Source organism: Scyliorhinus torazame, chromosome 8 (genome assembly GCF_047496885.1).
Source record: "Scyliorhinus torazame isolate Kashiwa2021f chromosome 8, sScyTor2.1, whole genome shotgun sequence".
NCBI classification, from domain to species: domain Eukaryota; kingdom Metazoa; phylum Chordata; class Chondrichthyes; order Carcharhiniformes; family Scyliorhinidae; genus Scyliorhinus; species Scyliorhinus torazame.
The window spans coordinates 38613901-38637439 of NC_092714.1; the positions used below are offsets into that span (position 1 = coordinate 38613901).

The 23539-nt window shown below is 44.9% G+C and overlaps 1 protein-coding gene across 1 annotated transcript in view; it reads right to left on the reverse strand.

The window, feature by feature from the left end:
- Nucleotides 1-23539, reverse strand: part of gart (phosphoribosylglycinamide formyltransferase) — a 62297-nt gene that overhangs the window by 1119 nt on the left and 37639 nt on the right. Inside the window, 11 exon segments of the mRNA XM_072513396.1 lie at nt 3704-3819; nt 5026-5167; nt 7655-7785; nt 8298-8441; nt 10421-10624; nt 13163-13315; nt 14963-15214; nt 20888-21086; nt 21212-21321; nt 22086-22180; nt 22780-23011. Coding sequence (XP_072369497.1) covers nt 3704-3819; nt 5026-5167; nt 7655-7785; nt 8298-8441; nt 10421-10624; nt 13163-13315; nt 14963-15214; nt 20888-21086; nt 21212-21321; nt 22086-22180; nt 22780-23011 — 1778 coding nt within the window.

Here is a 23539-nt window from a genome sequence, read left to right on the forward strand (position 1 = left end):
TTTACAAGCTCTGGGGGTGTTTATTCATTTATTTAATTCATTTAATTTTTATTTTTTTCATTTATTTTATTCATTTTATTTTTTTTTACAAGTTTGGGGGGGTTTTATTTGATAAAATGTTACAGGAAAAAAATTCAGAACTTTGGACAGTTGGAGACTCCATACTTTCCGACACTGGAAGGCTTCACCTTCATCCAACAGGTTCCATTGGAGGAGCGTGTACGAGGGCCAAAGGGACCCAAAACCATTTGCTCCATTGTTGTCAGCAGCAAACAAGGTAAGAGAAAATGCTGGGTCGCAAAGGTCGGCCGGCGTGGGCCGCAAAGGTCGACCGGTTGGTAAAAATGGCTCCCCGGAAAAAAAGTTTGAAAAACACTGGTTTAGACTTCACAATTTAATCGATAGGTTAAAGAGCATCTTAAAAGAAAATGGTGGGCCGCGAAGGTTGGCCGGGTTGGGTCCCGAAGGTTGGCAAAAATGTTGGTAAAAATGGGTCCCCGGATAAAAAGTTTGCAGAACACTGATCTAGGGTCCCTTTGTAGCCTATTTGCAGATGTATACACCAATGCATAGATGCATTCAAGGGTAAACAAGATAAGCATGAGAGAGAAACGATCAGCAGAGTTGTCAAAGGGCTTGATAGTATTTGGCCTTTGGGACATGTTTCCACTTGTGGGGTAGCCCAAAATTAGAGATTATAATTAGCAACAAATGAAATAGGCAATTCAGGAGAGAGTGGAAAGAATGTGGAGGTCACCACCACAAGGGGCATGTATAGATGCACTTAGGGTAAAGCCAGGTAAACAGGAGGGTGAAAGATTTGAAAAGCTATGCTAATAGGGTTAGATAAAGCAGAGTTTAAAGATGTTCCCGTGGAACATAAAGCACTTGACCAGAGGTGCTGCAGTCTCGATGTAAAATTTCTCTTGGTCACGTTTATTCTCTCCTGCAATGGAATTGATTAAAAAAAATAAATTTAGAGTACTCAATTCTTTTATTTTTCCAATTAAGGGGTATTTCCGCGTGGCCCTGCCCATCTTTGGGTTGTGGGAATGAGACCACACAGACACGGGGAGAATGTGCAAACTCCACACGGACAGTGACCCGGAGCCGGGATCGAGCCACTGCGCCACCCCTAATGAAATGGATTTTGCTATTCCACGTAGTCAGGTCCAGATGTTTGGGAATATGGGTATAGGTCACAGGAATAGAACAAGTAAAGTTTGCATTTATATATTGTTTTTCATAGCCACTGGATGTCTCAAAGTTATTTATAGCCAATTAAGTATCTTCTGAAGTGTAGTCACTGTTGTATTATAGGAAATGTGGCAGCTGACTAGCACTCAGCAAACTAGCGCTTAGTAAACTAGCGCTCAGCAAACAGCAATAGGATAGTGACTAGATGATCCGTTTTTGTGTTGTTGATTGAGGGATAAATATTGGCCAGGAGATCGGAGATAACTCCTCCGTTCTTCTTCGAAATGGCGTCGCGGGACCTTTTACATCCACCCAAGCAGGCAAGTCAGTTTAACATGTCATGCAAAAGGCAGCACCTCAGACAGTATAGTCCCCACTCAGTACTGCAGAGTGTCAGCCTTGGTTATTGTGCTCAAGGTCTGCGGCAGGAATTGAACCTAGTACCTTTTGATTCAGAGGTGATAGTGTTATCAATTGAGCCACAAAGAAAGGTCAACTCTACAATATCCTCTTGACTACAAATACCTGAACAACTCAAAGGAGCACAATCTGAAACACCAACCTAGAGGAAAGTACTGCTGAAGACACGGTAACTGTCATAATCCCCAGTTGAATATTTAGAGGACGAATTACAAATCTTGCACCAAATTCCACCCTAACCTGACAGCTCATGGTAACAGAGCAACTGTAACATATAAGCACTCAATTGTTTTTATAGTGATCTCGAGGTATGGGAGCACAGCGGTTCTATCTCTGGAGTAGTAGTCCAGAAGACTCTGCAAATGATCTGGAAACACAAGTTCAAATTCCATCACAGCAATTGGGGAACTTAATTAAATAAATCTGAACTTAAAAAATCTGAACTTAAAAAGCTAGTATCGGGTGGCACGGTGGCGTAGTGGTTAGCACTGCTGCCTCACAGCGCTGAGGATCTGGGTTAGATCCTGGCCCGGGGTCACTGTCCGTGTGGATTTTGCACATTCTCCCCTTGTCTGCAGGGTTTTCACAACCCAAAGATGCGCGGGGTAGGTGAATTTGCATCACTAAATTGCCCTTTAATTGGAAAAAAATAATTGGGTACTCTAAATTTATAAATAAATAAATAGCTAGTATCATTAATGGTGACTGTGAAATTATCATAGTCATAAAATCCAATCTGGCTCACAAAATGTCCATGCCTGGTCTGGCCTACATGCGACTCCAAACCCACAGTAATGTGGCCAATTTTTAATTGCCCTCTGAAATGACCTAAAGAGCCACTTAGTATTGGAGTAGTGATTTAAAGGAGAGTTAAGAACAAGCATTAACGTTGGCCCCATTTGCAAGGCCTATATCCTGCAAAATGTTAAAAGCATTCTCAGTTCCAATCGGCAAACTACAATGAGTCTACGCCCAGTTCCAGATACAAGAAGGGTTACCTTTCATATTTCTCCTTTAATGCTGAGAAGGTAGAGCCCAAAGATGCGGCCCAACATCCTTCACAAGAAAACACGGGCTTCCATTGGCATTAGGAAAAACGTTTCCACTCATGGGAGTCCAGAATTCAAGAAGTTAAAAAGGCAAAATAATTACTAACAAATCCAATGGCGAATTACTCACCAGTGTAAAAATGTGGAACTCACTGCCACAAAGTGTAGGGAGGCAAACGGCAAAGATGCATTTAAGGGGAAGCTGGATAAATGAGAATGTGAAAGGAGTGGAAAGATGTGCTAATAGGGTTGGATAAATGAGTGTGAGGAGGCTTGGGTGAATGACACACAGATAATTTATGGAAATGGAAAGGTACAATTACAAAAGCAATTACAAAAGTCTTCAAAAGCAATTGAACTGTACTTTAGGTCTATGTATCTGATTATGGTTTCAGCTCAGTTGATAGCACCATCACCTCTAAGACAGAGATTGAGAGTTGAAGCCCCACTCCAGGACATGGGCATTAAAAGTCTAGGCTGCCACGACAGTACAGTACTGAGGGAGGCACCATCTTACTATTAAGAGTTAAACTAAGACCCTATTTTTCGCTGCAGGGTGGATGTAAAATGTCCAGTGGTACAATTAAGAGCAGGGATTTCTCCCCAGCATCCTGGCTAGGATTGATCCCTTAATCAATACAACGAAAACAGATCATCTGGTCATTAACACATTGTTGTGTAGGAATTTGCTGTGTGCATATTGGCTGCCACATTTCCTACATTGCAGCTGCAGTTACACTTTAAAAGTACTTGATTGGCTAGACGGCACCTTGGGATATCCTGTGGTTGTGCAAGATGCTAGATAAATGCAAGTCTTTCTTTCGATACCGATGGCTGGGGCAGGTAGGGGTGTACAAAATCGCTGAAGTCCAATTCATGATCATGTCCTGCCGTAGAACACTGATATCGCCCACTGATCCTGTGTCCTGAATGTCAATGTGACCAGCCTTTTCACATCAATGCTCAAAACGCAACTGAAGAAAGCGCTGTGGTAGTGAGGGAGAGAAATGGAAAACTATTGGAGGAGGAATACTTACAGCCACGAAATGCACAGAGCAGCCAGTAACCCGTACTCCAGCCTGCAGCACCTGTTTGTGGGCATTAACTCCTTTGAAAGAAGGCAGCAACGATGGATGAATATTCAGTAGTTTACCTAAAAGACAAGTTTACAAATAGAGAATGCCAAATTCAATTGTTTGTTTTAAAAAAAGCTCTACTCTTCTAGCCGGACAGAATGTAATGAATAGCACTGGGCTTCCTACCAGCACAAGATAGCCACCGCTACCCGTCGATGCATGCATGGACAAAACCAATGATTTTTTTAAAATGTTAAAATAAATTTAGAGTACCCAATTATTTTTTTTCCAATTAATGGGCAATTTAGCGTGGCCAATCCATCGAACCTACACATCTTTGGGTTGTGGGGTGAGACCCACGCAGACACAAGGAGAATGTGCAAACTCCACACGGACAGGGACCCAGGGCCGGGATTCAAACCCAGGTCCTCAGCGCCATGAGGCAGCAGTGCGAACCACTGCGCCACCGTGCCGCCCTTGGACAAAACCAATGATGTCGCTTGTAGGAGAGACAGTGCCGGTTGTATCTAATTCGGACCCTGAAGCTGCTCACCCAGTTCCCAAGTCCCATGGCACTAGGCCTTCCGGACACCGCAAACTTGGGACATGGAGGTCGTAATGCGGAATTACGGCCATCACCAGCTGGGTTATAAGCCTCCCCTCCTGAGTCCCAGCACCATTCCTCCCCCCATCCCATCGACTTGGAGAAGGGGAGTTTTTTAAAAAATCACTGTCTTTTGTCACAGAGTAAAACAGGACAACTGGCACGCACGGTGTTGACAGCAAACACAGTCAAAGAGAAATCGAGTTAAAGTTGTTTTTTGAAAGGATGGTTCAAGGCAGTGAAAATATACACCCAAAGCCAATATGGGCTCCTTATTTTTAAATATTATTTCGTAAGTCTTTAATAAGGGATAATTGTATGCCCTTCTCATCACACCATTGTTATTCTATTAGAAAGAATTGTTTTGAGCTATTTAAACAGTGACAATTGTAGTGGATCTACTTACTTCGAATGCAACCTGAACACACAGTGACTTAGTGGCAGGAAACAATTAACTGGAGCACACAGTTTACTCACTCAGTTATTGTCTCACGATTAAGGTCATGTCAGCTTTACAACAGTCAATGCTAAAATAGCAAATCTGACGTACAAATATTTATATTTCTTTGCGCTCTGTACTCAAGATTCAAAACATGCCGAAAGCAAATCTTTACTTCAGGCTTAGGGCTACTAACAGACTGTTCAGATCAACTGGAGAGGGGGGGGTTTCAATATTTACCATTCCATTTCTTCACAAAGGGACCAGATAGGATTCTCATAAATCCCGCCAGGCAGACCATCTCAACAGCGAATTCCTGAAGTACCTGATCAACAGTGCTGTCAAACTCAGAGCGGCTTCCGTATAATTTATGGTCAATGACCTATAGAATTTCAAAAGAACTCGATCATATAGGACACAAATGATGACAAAAATTGCTAATGTCAGAGAAGCACTGAATCACAGAATCATTACAGTGCAATACGTGGCCATTCAGTATATCATGTCTACACTGGCTCTCCAAATTAACGTTTCACTTAGTGCCACCCTCCTGCCTTCTGTCCGTAAATCTGCAGATAACCATCTAGTTCCCTCGTGACTGCCTCGATTGAACCGGCCTCCAGTACACCTTCAGGCACCGCGCGTTCCAGAATCGAACCACGCGCTGTGTGAAAAAGCTTTTTCTCATACTGCTTTTGCCAATTACATTTTCAGTCCGTGCCCTCTCGTTCTTAATCCTTTTGTGAGTGGGGCCTGTTTCCGCCCGTCTACTCTATCCAGGCAATCTCATGATTTTCAATGCGTGTATCAAATTTCCTCTCGGACTTCTTTTCACAAAAGGACAAAAAAAAGAGTCCCAACTTCTCCAATCAATCTTAAAAAAGATATCTCTAAAAAATTAACTTTTGCATCAAGTTTTTCTCCTGAAGTCAAATGTGACTGCAGAACCATGCAGCAGACGGTTATCAACCATGTTGCCATTTGCAGTGACATGTTTATAACATAGTGGTGCCAGACAGTCCGGATGCCAGACAGTCCGGATGCCAGACAGTCCGGGTGCACCGGTTAACAACCAGGTATTCCATTAAGCATATCAATGTCAGTGCATGGATTCCTGTTTCAAGGTTGATCAGAGCTCAACTGGTTTAGCACAGGGCTAAATCACTGGCTTTTAAAGCAGACCAAGGCAGGCCAGCAGCACGGTTCAATTCCCGTACCAGCCTCCCCGAACAGGCACCGGAATGTGGCGACTAGGGGCTTTTCACAGTAATTTCATTAGAAGCCTACTTGTGACAATAAGCGTCTTTCATTTCATTACTATCATTGCATTTGAATAATTAAAGTGGTTTCCTGCTAGCCACTATTCACCAGTGAACAACCCAAGGGACCTCCACTCTCACAGCTGCATCAAACAGACCCAACACCCAACCCACAGTGTTCATAAGCCCTCTTCAGTTAGTGTAATAGTTATCATGCGTCTGAGGTAAAATTCATTCACTTATACGCAGAATGCATCCAACAATTCTTTCCTTCAGTTCGGCCTCAAATTGGAGTACTGCATCCAGTTCTGGGAAGATGTGAAGATATTGGAGAGTGCACAGAAATGATTCACAGGAATGATTCCAGGGATGAGGAACTTCACAGTTATGTAAACTGGGACTGTTTTCCTTGGAGAAGAGAATGTTGGGGGAATTTTTAAAAAAAATTTTTTTTAAGAGATATTCAAAACCTGGGTATGGATAGAGTAGATAGAGAGAAACTGTTCCCATTGGTAGAAGAATCAAAAACCAGAGGGCACAGATTTAAGGTAATTGGCAAAAAGAAGCAGCAATTGGTGGAGGCTGAGGCATGCAAGAGGAAATTGGGTCATTATCTGAAGAAGGTAAGATTTGCAGGGCTACGGGGACAAGGCAGGGGGAGAGCCAGCACAGACTATATCTACACTGTCCAGACCCCTCATGATTTTGAATACCTCTATCAAATCTCCTCTCAAGATTCTCCAACATCTTCTCTGAATGGACATGATGGGCCGAATGGCTTCCTTCTGGGCTCTGACCATTCTATGTTAGTCCCTCCGAGTCTCTCAATGCTGATCATTTCAAGAATTTTGTGTGATTTTTGCAGTGCATAAATCTTTTTGATTATGTGTCGCATTCTACAATTGGTTTCGGCTGTACATGGCCCTCCGATTTTCTTTGAACCTCTAATTAGTGGTAAAGCTGAAAAGTGGATTCAACATCACCAGAATCACTATGCAAATTCTACATTGATCTAGCTTCAATATCACATCAACCCTAGAATAAATCCCCAGGACCAACTTGAAACCTCCAAACAACAAGTCTTGTTCTTCAAATGCTAATATATGTAAGAGGCTAATATACATACATTTAAATGCTAGAACTACCGGTGACATGTTAAACAATACGTGTTATGAGACTTCGCCTTTTTTTGCACCTGGGCTTTACTCACGTGTGACCTTTTGGTTAGATATTTTTTTATTATTCGTTCACGGGATGTGGACATCGCAGGCTGCACCAGCATTTATTGTCCACCCTTTGAGGGGGCAGTTAAGAGTCATCCACATTGCTGTGGGTCTGGAGTCACATGTAGGCCAGACCAGGTAAGGATGGCAGATTCCCTTCCTTAAAGGAACCATTAGTGATCCAAACGTGTTTTTACGACAATCGACAATAGTCTCATGGTCATCCGTTTAAATTGCATCACCTGCCGTGGTGGGATTTGAATCCGGGTCCTCAGATCATTATCCTGGGTCTCTGGATTACTAGTCTAGTGATAATACTAGTGATAATGCCACCGCCTCCCCTTATTGAGTATTTGGTAAGCCCACCAGAAGCTATAATGCTCTCACCCTTGTGGGAATGCCAGCCCGAGTTGCTTTCTTCAGCCCCTCTACTCCAGTCTTGTTGGAGATAACAATTGCTATTTCTACACAACAGGTGGGATCCTTTGTGTGTTCTATTATGGCCTGAAGGTTTGTCCCTTAAAAAAAAAAGAGAGAATAAAAAAGTAAACAAGTAGCAACATGTCTTCAGGGAAACATAGTGTTCTATTTCTTGAAAACGCCTGGTGACCAGTGAGTAAAATGTGGGCTACTCACGATGAGAAAGCAGATTCCAAAATTCTTAAGTGTCGACTGTTAAGAGGTTCAACCCAATACTATACAAATTTATCAACGCCAAATTCAAAACTACCCATTGGCACAAAGAAAGATGCATTGCATATTTTGGTTCCATGTTGTGGAGACCCACTCGTTCGCCTTCCGTCTGCCCCATGAGGGTTCCATTTTGATGTTAACAATTAAAACACGGTGTCAAATTGAGGAATTCTGCCTCAATAAACAGCCAAAGCAGATGTCATATTGAACAGAGAGGATTGTGGCTGGAGCAACAACTAAGCAATCCAAAAGCCTTTCCAACTTATCCAGGGCCCAACTGGGTAAAACATTATTTCATCGACACAACTATTACAGTCGGACAAAGGAGGAAACCCACCTGTTCCGGAGATGAGGACACCAACTCTCATTTTCCGAGTCTGCGCACATTCCTGTGATAAACCATCACCAGTGGCACATTGATCTGACTGCTGGTTTAAATGTAGCGTCTTCACGAGATTTTTAATCACCACCTTTTCAGTGCCTAAAAGTGGCGGGGAAAAAGCGGGAAATACTTTATAACAGCTTTTTAAAAAAAAAAACTCAGTTAGTGGAGTTTGATTGAGAGTTGTACAGGATGCTTTCTCATTACAAAATGAATAGTCATCAACTAAAATGATTTTCCAGCACCCTCCACATTATGGTTCACGGTCAAGATGGCAGCTAATTCTCAGTGACATTTTTAATCCCAATAGAAAAATGTAGGCCAGAATTTTTGTGCCCTTCAATAATGTTCTTTAAAGGGACAGGTTTGATCTTCTTACGTTCCCTTGGTCGCAGAAAAATACTTTTCACAGTACTTCTTTACATGTGACAATAAAATCAAAAATCAAATCAAAAAGTCCAGCAATTAGGAAGATGGACCAAGAACAGCACTTGGACAAGAAAGAGTATCGCATGGAAATTCTTCTCAGAAACTAACTTTAACCAGCAATTCAATACAGTAAAAAGGATAAGACACCAACAGCGTTCTCCTCCTTCTCAATCTCTTCCCCAGTTCTCCTGAGAGCACCTATATTTTGCCGGGGTATGATTCTGTGCACACCAGTTTGGTGGACAATGATGGACTCGCAGTGAACCTACGTACGAACGGTCAGCAGATATGGAGGACACCGCAGCCACACACACCCGTGTCTCACCTGACATTCACACTCATTCTTGCCAGTAGGATTCAATGGTCAGCCTTCAGGAACAGAATTACTGGCAGATTAATCCCCCTCCTATCCCAGACGCACTGAGGCTTTAATTGAAATTTAGCAGGAGTTAGACATCTAGTAACCATCCAGCTGAGGTTACAGAAAGTGATCAAGGGCAGAAACTTTATCTCCTTACCTCAACCATCAAATTCAATCCTTACCAGCTTTTCACTGTACCATTCCCTTGAATGCTCAATTCTGCCTGAATGAGATTATTTAATTTGGAACAGGCAACAGGTCAATTGAGAGACTTTCTTAGTTTCTGTGTCTCAGGTCTATACCCTGTGGTGCATTCAGCCACTTCACCATCTCAACAGCTGATAACTTCCATTTGCTAAACTCCACTTACTGTGGTACATTGAGAGTTCAGTTAAAAAAGAAATCTTCAACAATTGGCAACAAAAAAAAAGACGAGTAATGCTCAGCAGGTCAGGCACATTGCAGCCTTCTGGATTGACCACGGAGTTCAATAATTTCCGATCACTGCCACTTTTACAGCCAAGATGTTTCTGCTGTTGCTATTTACACCTCCTCTAGACACTTCTTTGCTTGAGCCTTTTTCTTTGCACCATCATCCCTTTTGCCATTTAATCTCTCCTGCCTTCGATTCTTATCACCCTTTAGTTCTTTCCTCCTTCCCCTCTTTTTCTGCGATATTTGTTTAAAATCTGATGCATCTCTCATCTTTTACGGTAAAAAAAAAAAATCATAAAACCCCTACAGGGCAGAAAGAGGATGTTCGGCCCATCGAATCGGCACTGACCCTCCGAACGAGCATCCCACCCAGGCCCATTCCCCTGCCCTATCCCCCTAACCTTTGGACACTCAAGGCCAGTTTAGCATTGCCAATCATAACTTGCACAACTTTGGACTGCGGGAGGTAACCGGACTCAGAGGAAACCCACGCAGACATGGGGAGAACGTGCAAACTCCACAGACAGTCGCCCTAGGCCGGAATTGAACCCGGGTCCCTGGTGCTGTGAGACAGCTGTGCTAACCACTGTGCCACCGTAATGTTCTGAAACATTAACTCCTCTTTCTCCCTCCAGATGCTGCACGACCTGCCAACTATTTCTGCAACTTTCTGATCTTTCATATTTCCAGCAGCCACAGTAGTTCGCATTGGTTAAGTAAAGAATTACTGTTACGTCTGCAGTAAGTTTTACAATGTAACTTGATAATTGGAAACCAGAAACTCTGATAAACAGTACTCTTGACAAGTCTCCTCCTTTCCCATGCACACAACAGCCAATGGAAGATCAGAAACCTGTTTTATGCGGCACAACTTTGCCAATGGTCCATGCTTCATAATGCCTCTTCACACTTTGCAGCACATTTTCAGCTTTCTCTTCAGCCACGATGAGCACAGCTCCAAGTCCACAGTTGAAGGTGCGAGCCATCTCCTCTTCCGAAAGGGCACCATGTCTTTGTAACCACGAAAAGATTTCAGGAATCTTCCAACACGATGCATCTTTTAAATGGCAACAAAAGTAACATTGAGAGTGTTGGAGAAGAATTTGAAGTTCTTCAGAGTTCACAGATTTTGTTACTGATCCCCTTTGTTATGGTTACAATTGTTATAGTTTCATGGCAATTACACTGTGGCGGGGGGAGGGGGGGGGATCAAGCGGTGGGGGGCGGGGGTGGGAGTTTCATAGATTATCATAGAATTTACAGTGCAGAAGGAGGCCATTCGGCCCATCGAGTCTGCACCGGCTCCTGGAAAGAGCACCCTACCCAAGGTCAACACCTCCACCCTATCCCCACAACCCAGCAACCCCACCCAACACTAAGGGCAAGTTTGGACATTAAGGATAATTTATCACGGCCAATCCACCTAACCTGCACATCTTTGGACTGTGGGAGGAAACCGGAGCACCCGGAGGAAACCCACGCACACACGGGGAGGATGTGCAGACTCCGCACAGACAGTGACCCAAGCCGGAATCGAACCTGGGACCCTGGAGCTGTGAAGCAATTGAGCTATCCACAATGCTACCGTTTCAGTCTTGGTCTTGCAATAGTTACCAAAACGTTAGAGGAGGTTTTAATTCTTCTATCATTTTCTGGGTAATTATTGGTGTAACACTGGTGGAAACATCCAAAGCTTGCAATTTAAATCGTATTTCTGGACCGGCCCTGGTGCAAGGCAATTGCCCAGAGGAAGTTGGCATTTCTGGGCAATTGCCATGCAAACCCTTACCTGGGAAGTTCCAGGAGGGAATCCCTAGCGCATCTTTGATATGCCGCGCGCGTACCTACCTTCTTGAAGACCTGATTCAGATACACCTACAGCCCATATGGTATAGGTACACCTACAGTGCTGTTACTAGTAAGATATTTAAATGAGATAGAAACATTAGAATATGTGTCAAGATTAGAGTCAGAACCCCTTCCATCCCAATGGGAATTCAACATGCTATTGAAGCGGTAAAGTGGTAAAGATTATACATTTTATTTAAAAAACCACCTCCCTTTCAAAGTTATTTTTGGCATCAAATAGGGCAGCACGGTGGTTCAGTGGGTTAGCCCTGTTGCCTCACGGCGCCAAGGACCCAGGTTCGATCCCATCTCTGGGTCACTGTCCGTGTGGAGTTTGCACATTCTCCCTGTGTATGCGTGGGTTTCACCCCCACAACCCAAAGATGTGCAGGCTAGGTGGATTGGCCATGCTAAATTGCCCCTTAATTGGAAAAAATGAATTGGGTACGCTAATGTTTTTTTTTTTTTTTTATAATTTTTACAAATTTTTGGCATCAAAATAATAGGGAAGACATGTACAAAATTATGAATTAGAAGCAGTAGGCCATTCGGCCCATCAATATGCTCCGGCATTCAATAAAATCATGGTTGACCTGACCATGGCCTCAACTTCATATTCTGCCCAACCAGGTGACCTTTGATTCCCTCGTTAGTCAAGAATCTATCTCCCTCTGCCTTAAAGATATTCACTGACCCAGCCTCCAATGCTCTCTCAGGAAGAGAATTCCATAGCTTCACGACCCTATTCTAATTTATTTTTAAAATTTTTTTTTAACATTTTGTACATAAAACAGAGAACACAAAATAGGAAATATAACAAATCAAAACTCCCTCACACTTCAGCCGATATACAGAAGACTCAAAAAATAGCTCCCCCCCAAACAGCTGACGGTGACCAACTCTTTAAAGTAATGAATAAACGGGCTCTTATAAAACCTCTCAGTAGTCCCCCTCAAGGTGAACTTAACCTTCTCAAGGTACAGAAAATCCATCAAGACCCCCAATCACACCAAGGCACTGGGTGGAAAAGCTGACCTCCTCCCCAACAGAACCCACCTTCAAGTAACCAGCAAGATGAAGGCTAAAACACTTCTCACTTCTGTTTTAAATATTTAAATCACATGTTTCTTTTCTAGTCTTCCTGCCAAAGTGGACAAGTTCATGTTTTCCCACATTATACTCCATCTGCCACATTTCTGTCCACTCCCTACTTCCCTTTGCAGACTCCCAAGTCTTCTTCACTACCTACTTTCCGATCTAACGTCGTCTCCTCAAATTTAGCAAACATATATTTGATCCCTTCATCCAACTTATAACTAGTTGAGGCCCCTGCACTGATCCCTCCGACACAACTCGTTATATCTTGCCAACCAAAAAAATACCCATTTATGCCTACACTTGGATTCCTGTTAGCTACTCTATCCTTTCTAATATGTCATCCCCTGCACCATGAGCTCTTATTTTGTGTAGTAACCTTTGATGGGGTATCTTGTCAAGTGCCTTCTGTAATCTAAGTGCAGCACAGCCACAGGCTTCCATGAAACCACATTTCTTGTCACTTCCTCAAAGAAGTCCAATAAATTATTTTAAATGTATTTCATTGGAAAGAAAGGTTATTAAAGGGTCATGCAAACATAAGAGGTAGAGAATTGGAATTGAAAAGACTGCTGCCATGGCTAATGAAAAAGGCATAGTAATCGCTGGGTTGAATAGACTCGACTATGTAGCATATGAAATAAGCTCTCACCTAATGTAACACCAAGTTTTTCAGGAAGAACTCTGGGAATGTTTTCTAGAAGTCCACCTCCTGTGATGTGAGCATAAGCCTTCACATGTCCCAGATGCAGAATTGGCAACAGGGCCTTAGCATAAATTCTGGTGGGCTGCAGCAGCACCTCTCCTACAAAGGAGTTAAAAGAAGATCTTTACAACCTAAATTCCATTGTCAAATGCCCTAAAGGAGCTGAGGCAACTGTACGTTTCTGGCATGAAGACGAAGCACTGGCTATAAAACTCAAATTTTACAGGAGTTGAATTTCAGGAGCAATCGATTGCTAGCCAATTTCAAATGGCTTAAAGGAAAAAAAGGCTTGCTCGTTAACACAAGGTTAACTTTACATTTTAAAAGAGGCAGCCAGCCCGGCACTGGAGGGGTATTGGAGGGGAGTGACGGGAGTGACTTCGAAGGTGGTGAAGGCCCGGGTCAAACCAGGCTGGGGGTTAGCTTTATTTGGAGTTGCGGATGAGCCGGGAGTGCAGGAGGCGAAAGAGGCCGATGTCGTGGCCTTTGCGTCCCTAGTAGCCCGGCGTAGGATTTTACTCATGTGGAAGGAAGCGAAACCCCCCGGACTGGAGGCCTGGATAAACGATATGGCGGGGTTCATAAAACTGGAGCAGATTAAGTTTGCACTGAGAGGATCGGCTCAAGGGTTCACCAGAAGGTGGCAACCATTCCTCGACTACCTAGCGGAACGTTAGAGGGAAGATAGATGACCAGCAGCAGCAACCCAGGGGGGAGGGGGGGGGGGGGGGGGGAAGGTTTCATTTTATGTTATTTGGTTAGTTTACCATGTTAGTTAGTTACTCTTTATTAGATTTTAGTTATCATGTTATTTGTACTGTTAAATTTTAAATTTTCTTTATGTTTGATGTGTAAGGGGAAAAAATTGTGAATGAAAAATTTCAATAAAATATATATTTTTAAAAAATAAATAAGAGGCAGCCAAAAGATTTCTGAAATTAGGGAATAAGGAAATGATCTGCAGCGGGTACATTTCAAGTCGAGGGGAATTGTTAAAATGTTTCATACAAGTTTTTTAAAAAAATTGATATTCCAAGTTCAATAGATTGGGGGCGTCATTCTCCGCCGGCGGGAGTCTCCGTTCTGCCGGCGCCCGGGGGTTTCCCGACGGCGTGGGGCTGCCCCACAATGGGAAACCCCATTGACCGGCCGGCGTTACGGAGACTCCCGCCGGCCGGTCAGCGCAGAAATGTGGCGGGGCGGGTAGGAGAATTTCGCCCAAGAACACAAAAAATTGGAGCTGGAGTAGGTCATATGGCTCCTCGCGTCTACTCTGCCATTCAATAGGATCAAGGTTGATCCCGGACCTCAATTTCACTTTCCTGCCCAATCCCCATATCCGTCGATTCCTCTGGGGTCCAAAAACCTATCTAAACCTCAAGTATCTCAATGACCGAGCCCTCGAGAAATTTCAAGCCAATCATCCATTAAGAAACATCATACACAAATGGAAGTCCCAATGTGGAAGTATAAACGTGGGATACTGCCCATTGAATGTATTCCTCAATTTTTGGATGCAGGTCCAATTAGTGACTTATTCTGGGGGGTTGCAGACACGCACCAACCTCAATTAGTTGTTTACCTTTGAAATAGGGGCATATCCAGTGTGGGGGAACCGCAGGGCCCGGCTAAAGGGTCCAACGAAGCAACACTGACCTGCTGTCTGTAAAACAAGATTCTCTAATGCAAAACAAATCAAGTCAGGCTCACAATATCTGGTTCTGAAGACTCCGTTTCGAACCTTACCGAGTGTCTGCGAACCATAGCTGGACGGTGCTGGTGAGGAGCACTGCAACGAGGACTTCTCCAAAATAGTTCGAACAAGGCTAAAGCCATTACTATGGAGACCAGACGAAGCAACGCCAATGACGGTGTCACCCGAGGTGATGCGCTCCAGCTTTGGGAGCATCTGTTCACGTTCCACTGCTCCCACTGCAAAACCAGCCAGATCATACTCTCCCGGGGAATACATGCCTGGCATTTCAGCAGTCTCTCCTCCTAAAAAGAAGAACAGGTAGACGAGAAAATAAAACGGACATAATAGTGGCGGGAGAACTCAGGACGAAAGTAACAGTCTGCTAAATGGACAAGGCGGATGGGGAAAGCATGTTTCCACTTGTGGGAGAATTAAAACCTCAGAGGCATTAATACAATATAATTATTAATTAAGCCAATAAGGAAAAGGAGGAAATATGTTTACTCATAAACTGGTTCAGTTGTGGAATTTACTATCCCAAGAAATGGTTGAGACAAACGGCTTAGCTGGTTTCAAAAGGAAATTCAACAGATAAACATGAGAAAAATAGTGTTCTAAAAGGAGATGAGTGAAACAGAACGGCAGGAGACAGATATAATGGAGTATAAACACCAGTAGAATTATTTAGGTGGGTGTGCTTGGGCGGCACAGCGGCAAGCACTGCTGCCTCGCGGCACAGAGGACCCGGGTTCGATCCCAGCCCTGGGTCACTGCCCGTGTGGAGTTTGCATTCTCTCCGTGTCTCACCCCCACAACCCAAATATGTACCGGATAGGTGGATGGGCCATGCTAAAATTGCCCCTTAATTGGGAGAAAGAAATGAACTGGGTACTCTAAATTTTTTTTTAAAAAAGTTAGAGAATTCTGAATTCTCCCTGTGTACCCGAACAGGCGCCAGAATATGGCGACTTGAGGCTTTTCACAGCAACGTCATTGCAGTGTTAATGTAAGCCTACTTGTGACACTAATAAAGATTATTTATTTTATTTATTTATTATAGTTAAGTGGGCCAAATGGACTATTTCTGTGCTGTATATTCTATATAGTACATTCCAGGGAGCTTCACACTGAATTACAGACAGTGACATTAGGTTAGGTGACAAAAAGCCTGATTAAACAGGTCGGCTTCAAGGTACGTCCTGAGGAGAGAGGTTTAGGGAGGGAATTCAATTCTCCTGGTCACCCACATTAAATCCTGGTAATTGTGCCAGCTTTACCAATCTCAGCCAGGACAGTGGTATGCTCAGATAGCGGTATGCTCAGATAGCGGTGTGCTCAGATAGCGGTGTGCTCAGATAGGGGTGTGCTCAGATAGGGGTGTGCTCAGATAGGGGTGTGCTCAGATAGGGGTGTGCTCAGATAGGGGTGTGCTCAGATAGCGGTGTGCTCAGATAGCGGTGTGCTCAGATAGCGGTGTGCTCAGATAGCGGTGTGCTCAGATAGCGGTGTGCTCAGATAGCGGTGTGCTCAGATAGCGGTGTGCTCAGATAGTGGTATGCTCAGATAGCGACAAGGCTCAATAAGATTTTCATGAGGAAGAACTGGTCCCTGCGGAATGGCACACCCACAAAAACAACATTTTGATAAGAGGGAAGAATGTTAGCACAGAACATATAGTGCGGAACGGCAAACAGTGGCTGAGGAAGGAACCCCAACTCTATTATAATCCTCCTTTGCCCTTTCTCAGAACCCCGCAGCCAATTTGCACACAGTAAGATCCCGCAATGAGCCAGTCATGAGCCAGACGGCCAGTTCAGCTGTTTTAGTGAGTTGATCAGAGGGGTAAATATTGGCCAAGATTTCCTCTGCTGCTCTTCAATAGCATTGAGATCTTTCATGTCCACGTGAAAGGGCAGGTAGAACCTGATTTAACATCTTCTGAATGTGCGCGAGATCCTCAGCACTGGATCATGTGTTTATGACTCTGAAGTGCTGGGAGGGGTGGACCCTTGGAGGTTCCTGCGCCCAAGGGAACGGGGGTACTCGTTTTTCTCAGCGGTCCATAAGGTATACTCGCGGATCGACTTTTTTGTAGTGGGAAAGGCTTTGCTGGCTGGAGTCAAGGGGTCAGAATACTCTGCAATTGCAGTGTCAGATCACGCTCCACATTGGGTGGATATGGTGCTGGAGAAGGGGGTAGCGCAGAGACCGGTGTGGAAACTGGATGTGGGGCTTTTGGGGAGCCAAGTGTTCTGTATGAAAATTGGAAAGGTAATTAAGGAATATGTAGGTTTCAATTGTACGGGTGAGGTGTCGAAGGCAGTCGTCTGGGAGGCTCTAAAGGCGGGGGTGAGGGGGGAGGTAATTTTGTTTAAGTCCAGGGTGGACAAAGAGGAGAGGTTGGAGCGGCAGATGGTAATAGATGAGATGTTGGAGGTAGATAGGAGTTATGCAGAAGATGGTGACCCAGCGAAGCTGGAAAAGAGGAAGGAACTACAGGCGAACTTCGACCAACTGTCCACCAGGAAGGCGGTGCACCAACTGAGATGAGCAAGGGGTGCAGTTTATGAACATGGAGATAAGGTCAGCTCCGGAGGGAGGCAGCGGCAAGGGAAATTCTTCAGGTGAGGGATAGGGCAGGGAAGTTGGTGGTGGCTCCAGTGCTGATTAACAAGGTTTTTGAGGAGTTTTATGAGAGGTTGTACAGGTCAGAGCCACCTGGGGGAGACCGTGAGATGCAGGAATTTCTAGATGGGTTACAGTACCCGAGGCTAGGGGAGGGGGACAGGGCTACATTAGAAGGAGCGATAGTGGAGATAAAGGATGTGAGTGGGAGGATGCAGTTGGGGAAGGTGGCAGGGCCAGATGGGTTTCCGGTGGAATATTATAAAAAATTCAAGAATAGGTTGGCACCCCTGATGGTGGGGATGTTGGAGGAGGCGATAGTGAAGGGGGTGTTGCCGCAAACCTTGGGGCAGGCATCGATTTCCCTGTTACTAAAAAAAGAAGGATCCGACGGAGTGTGGGTTGTATCTGCCCATATCACTTCTGAATGTGGACGTAAAAGTGTTGGCGAAGGTACTGGCGGGTAGGCTGGAGGAGTGCCTCCCGAAGGTGATAGGGGAGGATCGAACGGGGTTCGTGAAAGGGAGGCAGCTGTTTTCGAACATTGGGAAGGTTTTGAACGTTGTTATGGCACCGGCAGAGGGGAAGGAAACAGAGGTAGTTGTGGCATTGGACGCCGAGAAGGCGTTTGATCGGGTAGAATGGGGGTACCTGATGGCAGATCTGGAGCGGTTTGGGATTGGGCCAAGGTTTGTGAACTGGGTAAAGCTATTATATAAGGAGCCGAAGGCGAGTGTCCGCACAAATAATATCAGTTTGAGATACTTTTCTCTCCACCGTGGGACGAGACAGGGATGTCCTGTGTCCCTCCTGCTGTTCGCACTCGCGATTGAGCCGTTGGCCATCGCATTGAGAAGTTCGGGAGCATGGAAAGGAATAGTGCGGGGGGGAGGGGGGTAAGAGCAGAGGGTGTCCTTATATGCCGACGACTTGCTGCTGTATGTGTCGGTACCGAGTGCGTCGATAGGAGGAATATTGGAGCTACTGCGGGTATTTGGGTCTTTCTCAGGGTACAAGCTGAACCTGGACAAGAGTGAGTATTTTGTGGTGTCTCGGCCGGGGGTGGGGGGGCTGCCATTCCGAAGGGCAGGGACTCACTTTAGGTATCTGGGGGTGCAGGTTGCCCGGGAGTGGGGGAGGCTTCGCAGGTACAACATCACTAGTTTGGTGGGGAGAGTGAAAGCCGATCTGGCAAGGTGGGAATGGCCTTCCTCTGTCACTGGCAGGTCGGGTACAGGCAGTTAAAATGAATGTGTTGCCGCGATTTCTGTTTATTTTTCAATGCCTGCCGATTTTCCTGCCAAAGTCTTTTTTCAGGGAGATTGAGGGAAAGATTACCTCGTTCATATGGGGAGGGAAGGTGGCCAGAGTGAAAGGTGCTGCTACAGCGGGGAAGGCAGGCAGGGGGTTTGGGTCTCCCGAACCTGTTGTACTACTACTGGGCGACGAATGCGAAGAAGGTGTGGAGCTGGGTCAGAGGGGTTGATTCCCAGTGGGTCAGAATGGAGGAGAGTTTGTGCAGGGGGTCGGGACTGAAAGCACTAGCAACAGCGACGCTCCCGATAGCTCAGCGGAAATACTCAGGGAGTCCGGTAATAATAGCTTCATTGAAAAGCTGGAGACAGTTTCGCCAACACTTCGGGTTGGGGGTAGGGTCAAGGGAAATGCCGATTCGGAGGAACCACAGATTTGAGCCAGGGAGGTGGGATGGAAGTTTTCGGAAATGGGAAGAGAGGGGGATTAAGACGCTAAAAGATTTGTTTCTTCGGGGTCGGTTTGCAGGATTGAGGGAGCTGGAAGCAAAGTATGGGCTGGAGCAAGGAGAAGTGTTAAGGTACATGCATGTTCGGGATTTTGCCAGGAAGGAGATACAGAGCTCCCCAGAGGAACTGGCCTCCACATTGCTGGAGGAGGTGCTGACGACAAGGGGACTGAAGAATGGGGCAGTGTCAGCGGTGTACGGAGCTATTTTGGAAGAGGATAAGGCACCACTGGAAGGGATCAAAGCAAAGTGGGAGGAAGAGCTGGGAGAGGTTATAGAGGAGGGGGCCTGGTGTGAGGTGCTCCGGAGAGTGAATGCCTCCGTGTGCAAGGTTGGGGCTGATACAGCTGAAGGTGGTATATAGAGCGCACCTCACGAGGGCGAGGATGAGCCGATTTTTTGAAGGAGTAGAGGATGTGTGTGAGCGTTGCCGGGGGGCGGGGGGAAGGAAGCGGGGGGGGGGGGGGGGTCGCTAATCATGTTCATATGTTTTGGTCCTGTCCAAAGCTAGGGGAGTACTGGAAGGAGATGTTTAGGGTAGTTTCCAAGGTGGTGCGTGTGAAACTGGACCCGGGTCCCCAGGAAGCCATATTCGGGGTGTCGGACCAGCCAGGGTTGGAAACGGGTGCGGAGGCAGATATCATAGCCTTCGCCTCGTCGATCGCCCGAAGGCGGATCCTGCTGGGATGGAGAGCAGCCTCTCCACCCAGTGCCCTGGCGTGGCAGGGGGACCTGTTGGAATACTTGACCCTTGAGAAGGTTAAGTTCGAACTGAGGGGACGCTCGGAGGGGTTCTACAAGTCATGGGCACTATTTATTATGCACTTTCAAGAACTGGATAACATTGAACATTTGTTGGGGGGAGTGGGGGGCGCTGTGTATATGAAGGGTGGCTATGGGTAATCCCCGAATCCTTTTTGTAATTTGTTTATGTAAACATGCGGGCTGATGTTTGGGGGTTGGTGGGAGGATGGGATCGTTGTTATTGTGGGGATTGACATATCTGTTGCTGATTATTGTTTATTGTTGATTGGTGTAAATGCGGGAGAAAATGTGAAAAAGGAGAATAAAAATATTTTTTTTTTTTTAAAGACTCTGAAGTGCTGCTTGAACCCACAAAACCTTTGCACCTGGAGGTCATTCAGTTACCCACTGAACAAAAGGCTGCCAACTTTATCGGAATTACGTTACGACCACGGACCCCTAAATATACCCCTACAATCCGACTACTTAACCAAACCAGATCTAATACTGGAGCTAAAAGCAAATTACTGCGGATGCTAGAATTTGAAACCAATGAGAAAATGCTGGAAAATCTCAGCAAGTCTGGCAGCACCTGTAGGGAGAGAAAAGAGCATTCGAGTCCAGATGACCCTTTGTCAAAGCTCAACAAAGGGTCACCTGGACTCGAAACGTTAGCTCTTTTCTCTCCCTACAGATGCGGCCAGGCTTGCTGAGATTTTCCAGCATTTTCTCTCCAATACTTGAGCTCCCTTCATTGGAATGCACGGATTTAGAAAATAGCTCTGGGTGTACGTTTATTTTGAGTAGCATCATAGGAAACATCAGTGCCACAGTATTGCCTTACCTAACAGCGCACATCCAGCCATTCTACAAGCCTCTGCGATACCAGCAATCACAGTCTGTGCCACACCCACATCCAGTTTACCGCAGGCAAAGTAGTCGAGAAAGAAAAGTGGCTCTGCCCCTTGTGCGAGAATATCGTTTACGCACATCGCTACCAGGTCTTGACCCAACGTGTCATGTTTATTGCACATCTGGGCAACCTTTCCACAGCCAAAACAGGGTTCGAATGGAACGGGAACACAAAAAAAAATGGAGATCAATAACACCATCGTATGTGTGCCACAATTTTATTCCAATTATAGTTACAAATACATGCAAATGACACCTTAAGTTTGGTCCCAACTCCATCAGTTCCTGAGACTAGGATTGGGTCAGTGTATCCAGCTGCCTTTAGGTCAAAGGTGCCTGCAAATCCTCCAAGATCAACATTACAGCCTGGGATTTAGAAGGAAAAACATTTGTTTTAGAATCAAGAGATTGTGGAGGAGACCATTCAACCAACTGTCAGCAAAGCTAATTCCACATTCAATTTTGTTTTGTCAGTAATTAATTGTGCTCATGTAATTCCATTGTAAATAGTCGCACTAACCCAGCTTCAATGGGCACTTCCATTAATACATTCTATATTCCAGTCATGCATTGCATGTTTACCCCTCTGAAACTGTTTCATAACTTGAAACCCTTCTGTTAAGATCTCCCCAAACCTTTACTGTACCTCCCCTTCCGCCACCATAACCTCCACTGAACACACCCCTTGGGGTCTTCCCAAGTCTTTCAATATAATTGTGTCCACTCATCTCCCAATATTATCCTAGTAAACTTACATCACACTATCCCCACGCCCCCATGGCTCCAATACCCTTTCCCCGATGGATTGTCCCAAACTTCTCACAGTATTACAACTGTGGCCCAATCAGAGGCTTGTACAAATGTTTTGCCACTACCTTACAGAATGTAATACTATGGTAGAATCCTGCAAAAGGTTGGTTTCTTTGATGTCCAGGCAACTGAATCCACATAAAAATATTCATTTCCCTATATTATTTTCCCCTCCGAATCTATTCCCCAACTAACACTCGAACAGGTCCCTGTGAAATGCCTCCAAGTTGTAATGGTACTTCAGGCTTCTCAAGTACATCTACTCCTATTGCAGGAGGTTACAGTGGTGCTTGACTCAATTAGCATGGATACCGGCCTACCTGGTCTGGAGGTAGCTGCTGCAAGTGGCTTGATTGAATGGACCAAAGCATTCCCAGCCGCAATATCAACTCCACTGTCTTTGTAAGTCAGTCCTCTGCACGGAGGGGTTAGTGAAGAAAAAGATACAAGTTCAGCGCACAGAGAAAACCAAGAGGTATAAATCTTTCCAAAGCACAATTCAAGTTAATCTTAAAAAGCTGTTCAAAATCATTTAGCAAGCATCTTCCAAATGGTTTTGCTTCAATTTATTACGAAAACAAATTCCATTCACAGAGATGAGGTGCTTGGTCGGACGAGCAGCGTTTCATATATAGCAACTGCAGCAGCCAACTGCACATTTAAAAATTCACAATCATAAGTTTGCCGAGAACAAATTTTTGGATTAGTATTCTGCGGGAAAGCAACATTCACATTCTAGGTCTAATTTCCAGAGTACTGAGCATTTCCTCCTCAACTCGCTTGACCACAGATTGGGATCTAGCCTCAGGCCAGGTTAGTTTGTGCAGATATTACCCAATAAAGACATTGAGGAGTTTCAACCAGTATTTTAATACATCTACTTTAATTGCATTAAATAATCTTCTGTTACTCTGAACCCATAACACTGCAGTAAAATTAGATAATCGCAGCTTTTTAACAATTCTTTCACAGGCGGCATGGTGGCACAATGGAGATTTGCATTTCGACACAAACCTGGATTGCCTTATGAAAGCAATGGCTCGATGTGCAATGTCTTTTCTGTAAATAGCATCTTGGAACTGAACAGTTTCTACCCCTTTATTGGCTTCTTTCACTGCACTGATCAGGTCTTTACTGACAGCAGTGACTGTAAGCACTCGACCACCATTCGTCACAACATTTCCATCCTTCAGGGCAGTTCCTGCATGGAACACTTGTAGACCCATGTCCTTCGCAAGCGACAAACCTGCAAAATAAAGTCCTTTGCGCTCAAAGAAGTAAAATGTCACTCATCAACAGCTGCTCTTCCGCACAAGCTGTAAACATTCCACCCTAAATACTCTCCTGGCACTCTCATGTTGAAATGAAGGCTAACAATTAGAATTTCTCACCTCCATCCTAATCTTGCCTTCTCCTACAACCTGCAGACTTTTACTTCTCCTTTTCAAGACTCTATTCCTTCCTTTTACAACAATATTTCTTCTTTCCACTTCTCCTGAAAGCATTAACTGTTTACGGAGGTACAAAGAGCCCCTGAGGTGCTCCCATTTCTGACTAAATTGGCTTTTCTTTGGTGTCTCACTCTGGAGACCAAGGGCTGCATGGAGGGGTTAATTCAGCAGCCCAGAGCCGAGATCAGCACACGCTCCATAGTCCAGAAACTTTCCTCAACTGAATGGCCTGAATTGATCATCGCCTTGACTGCAGCTCGTTGACGTTTTGCAGGAGCTATCGAAAGGCTTTTAAAACAAGGAGTTTGAAACTTCCTTTAACC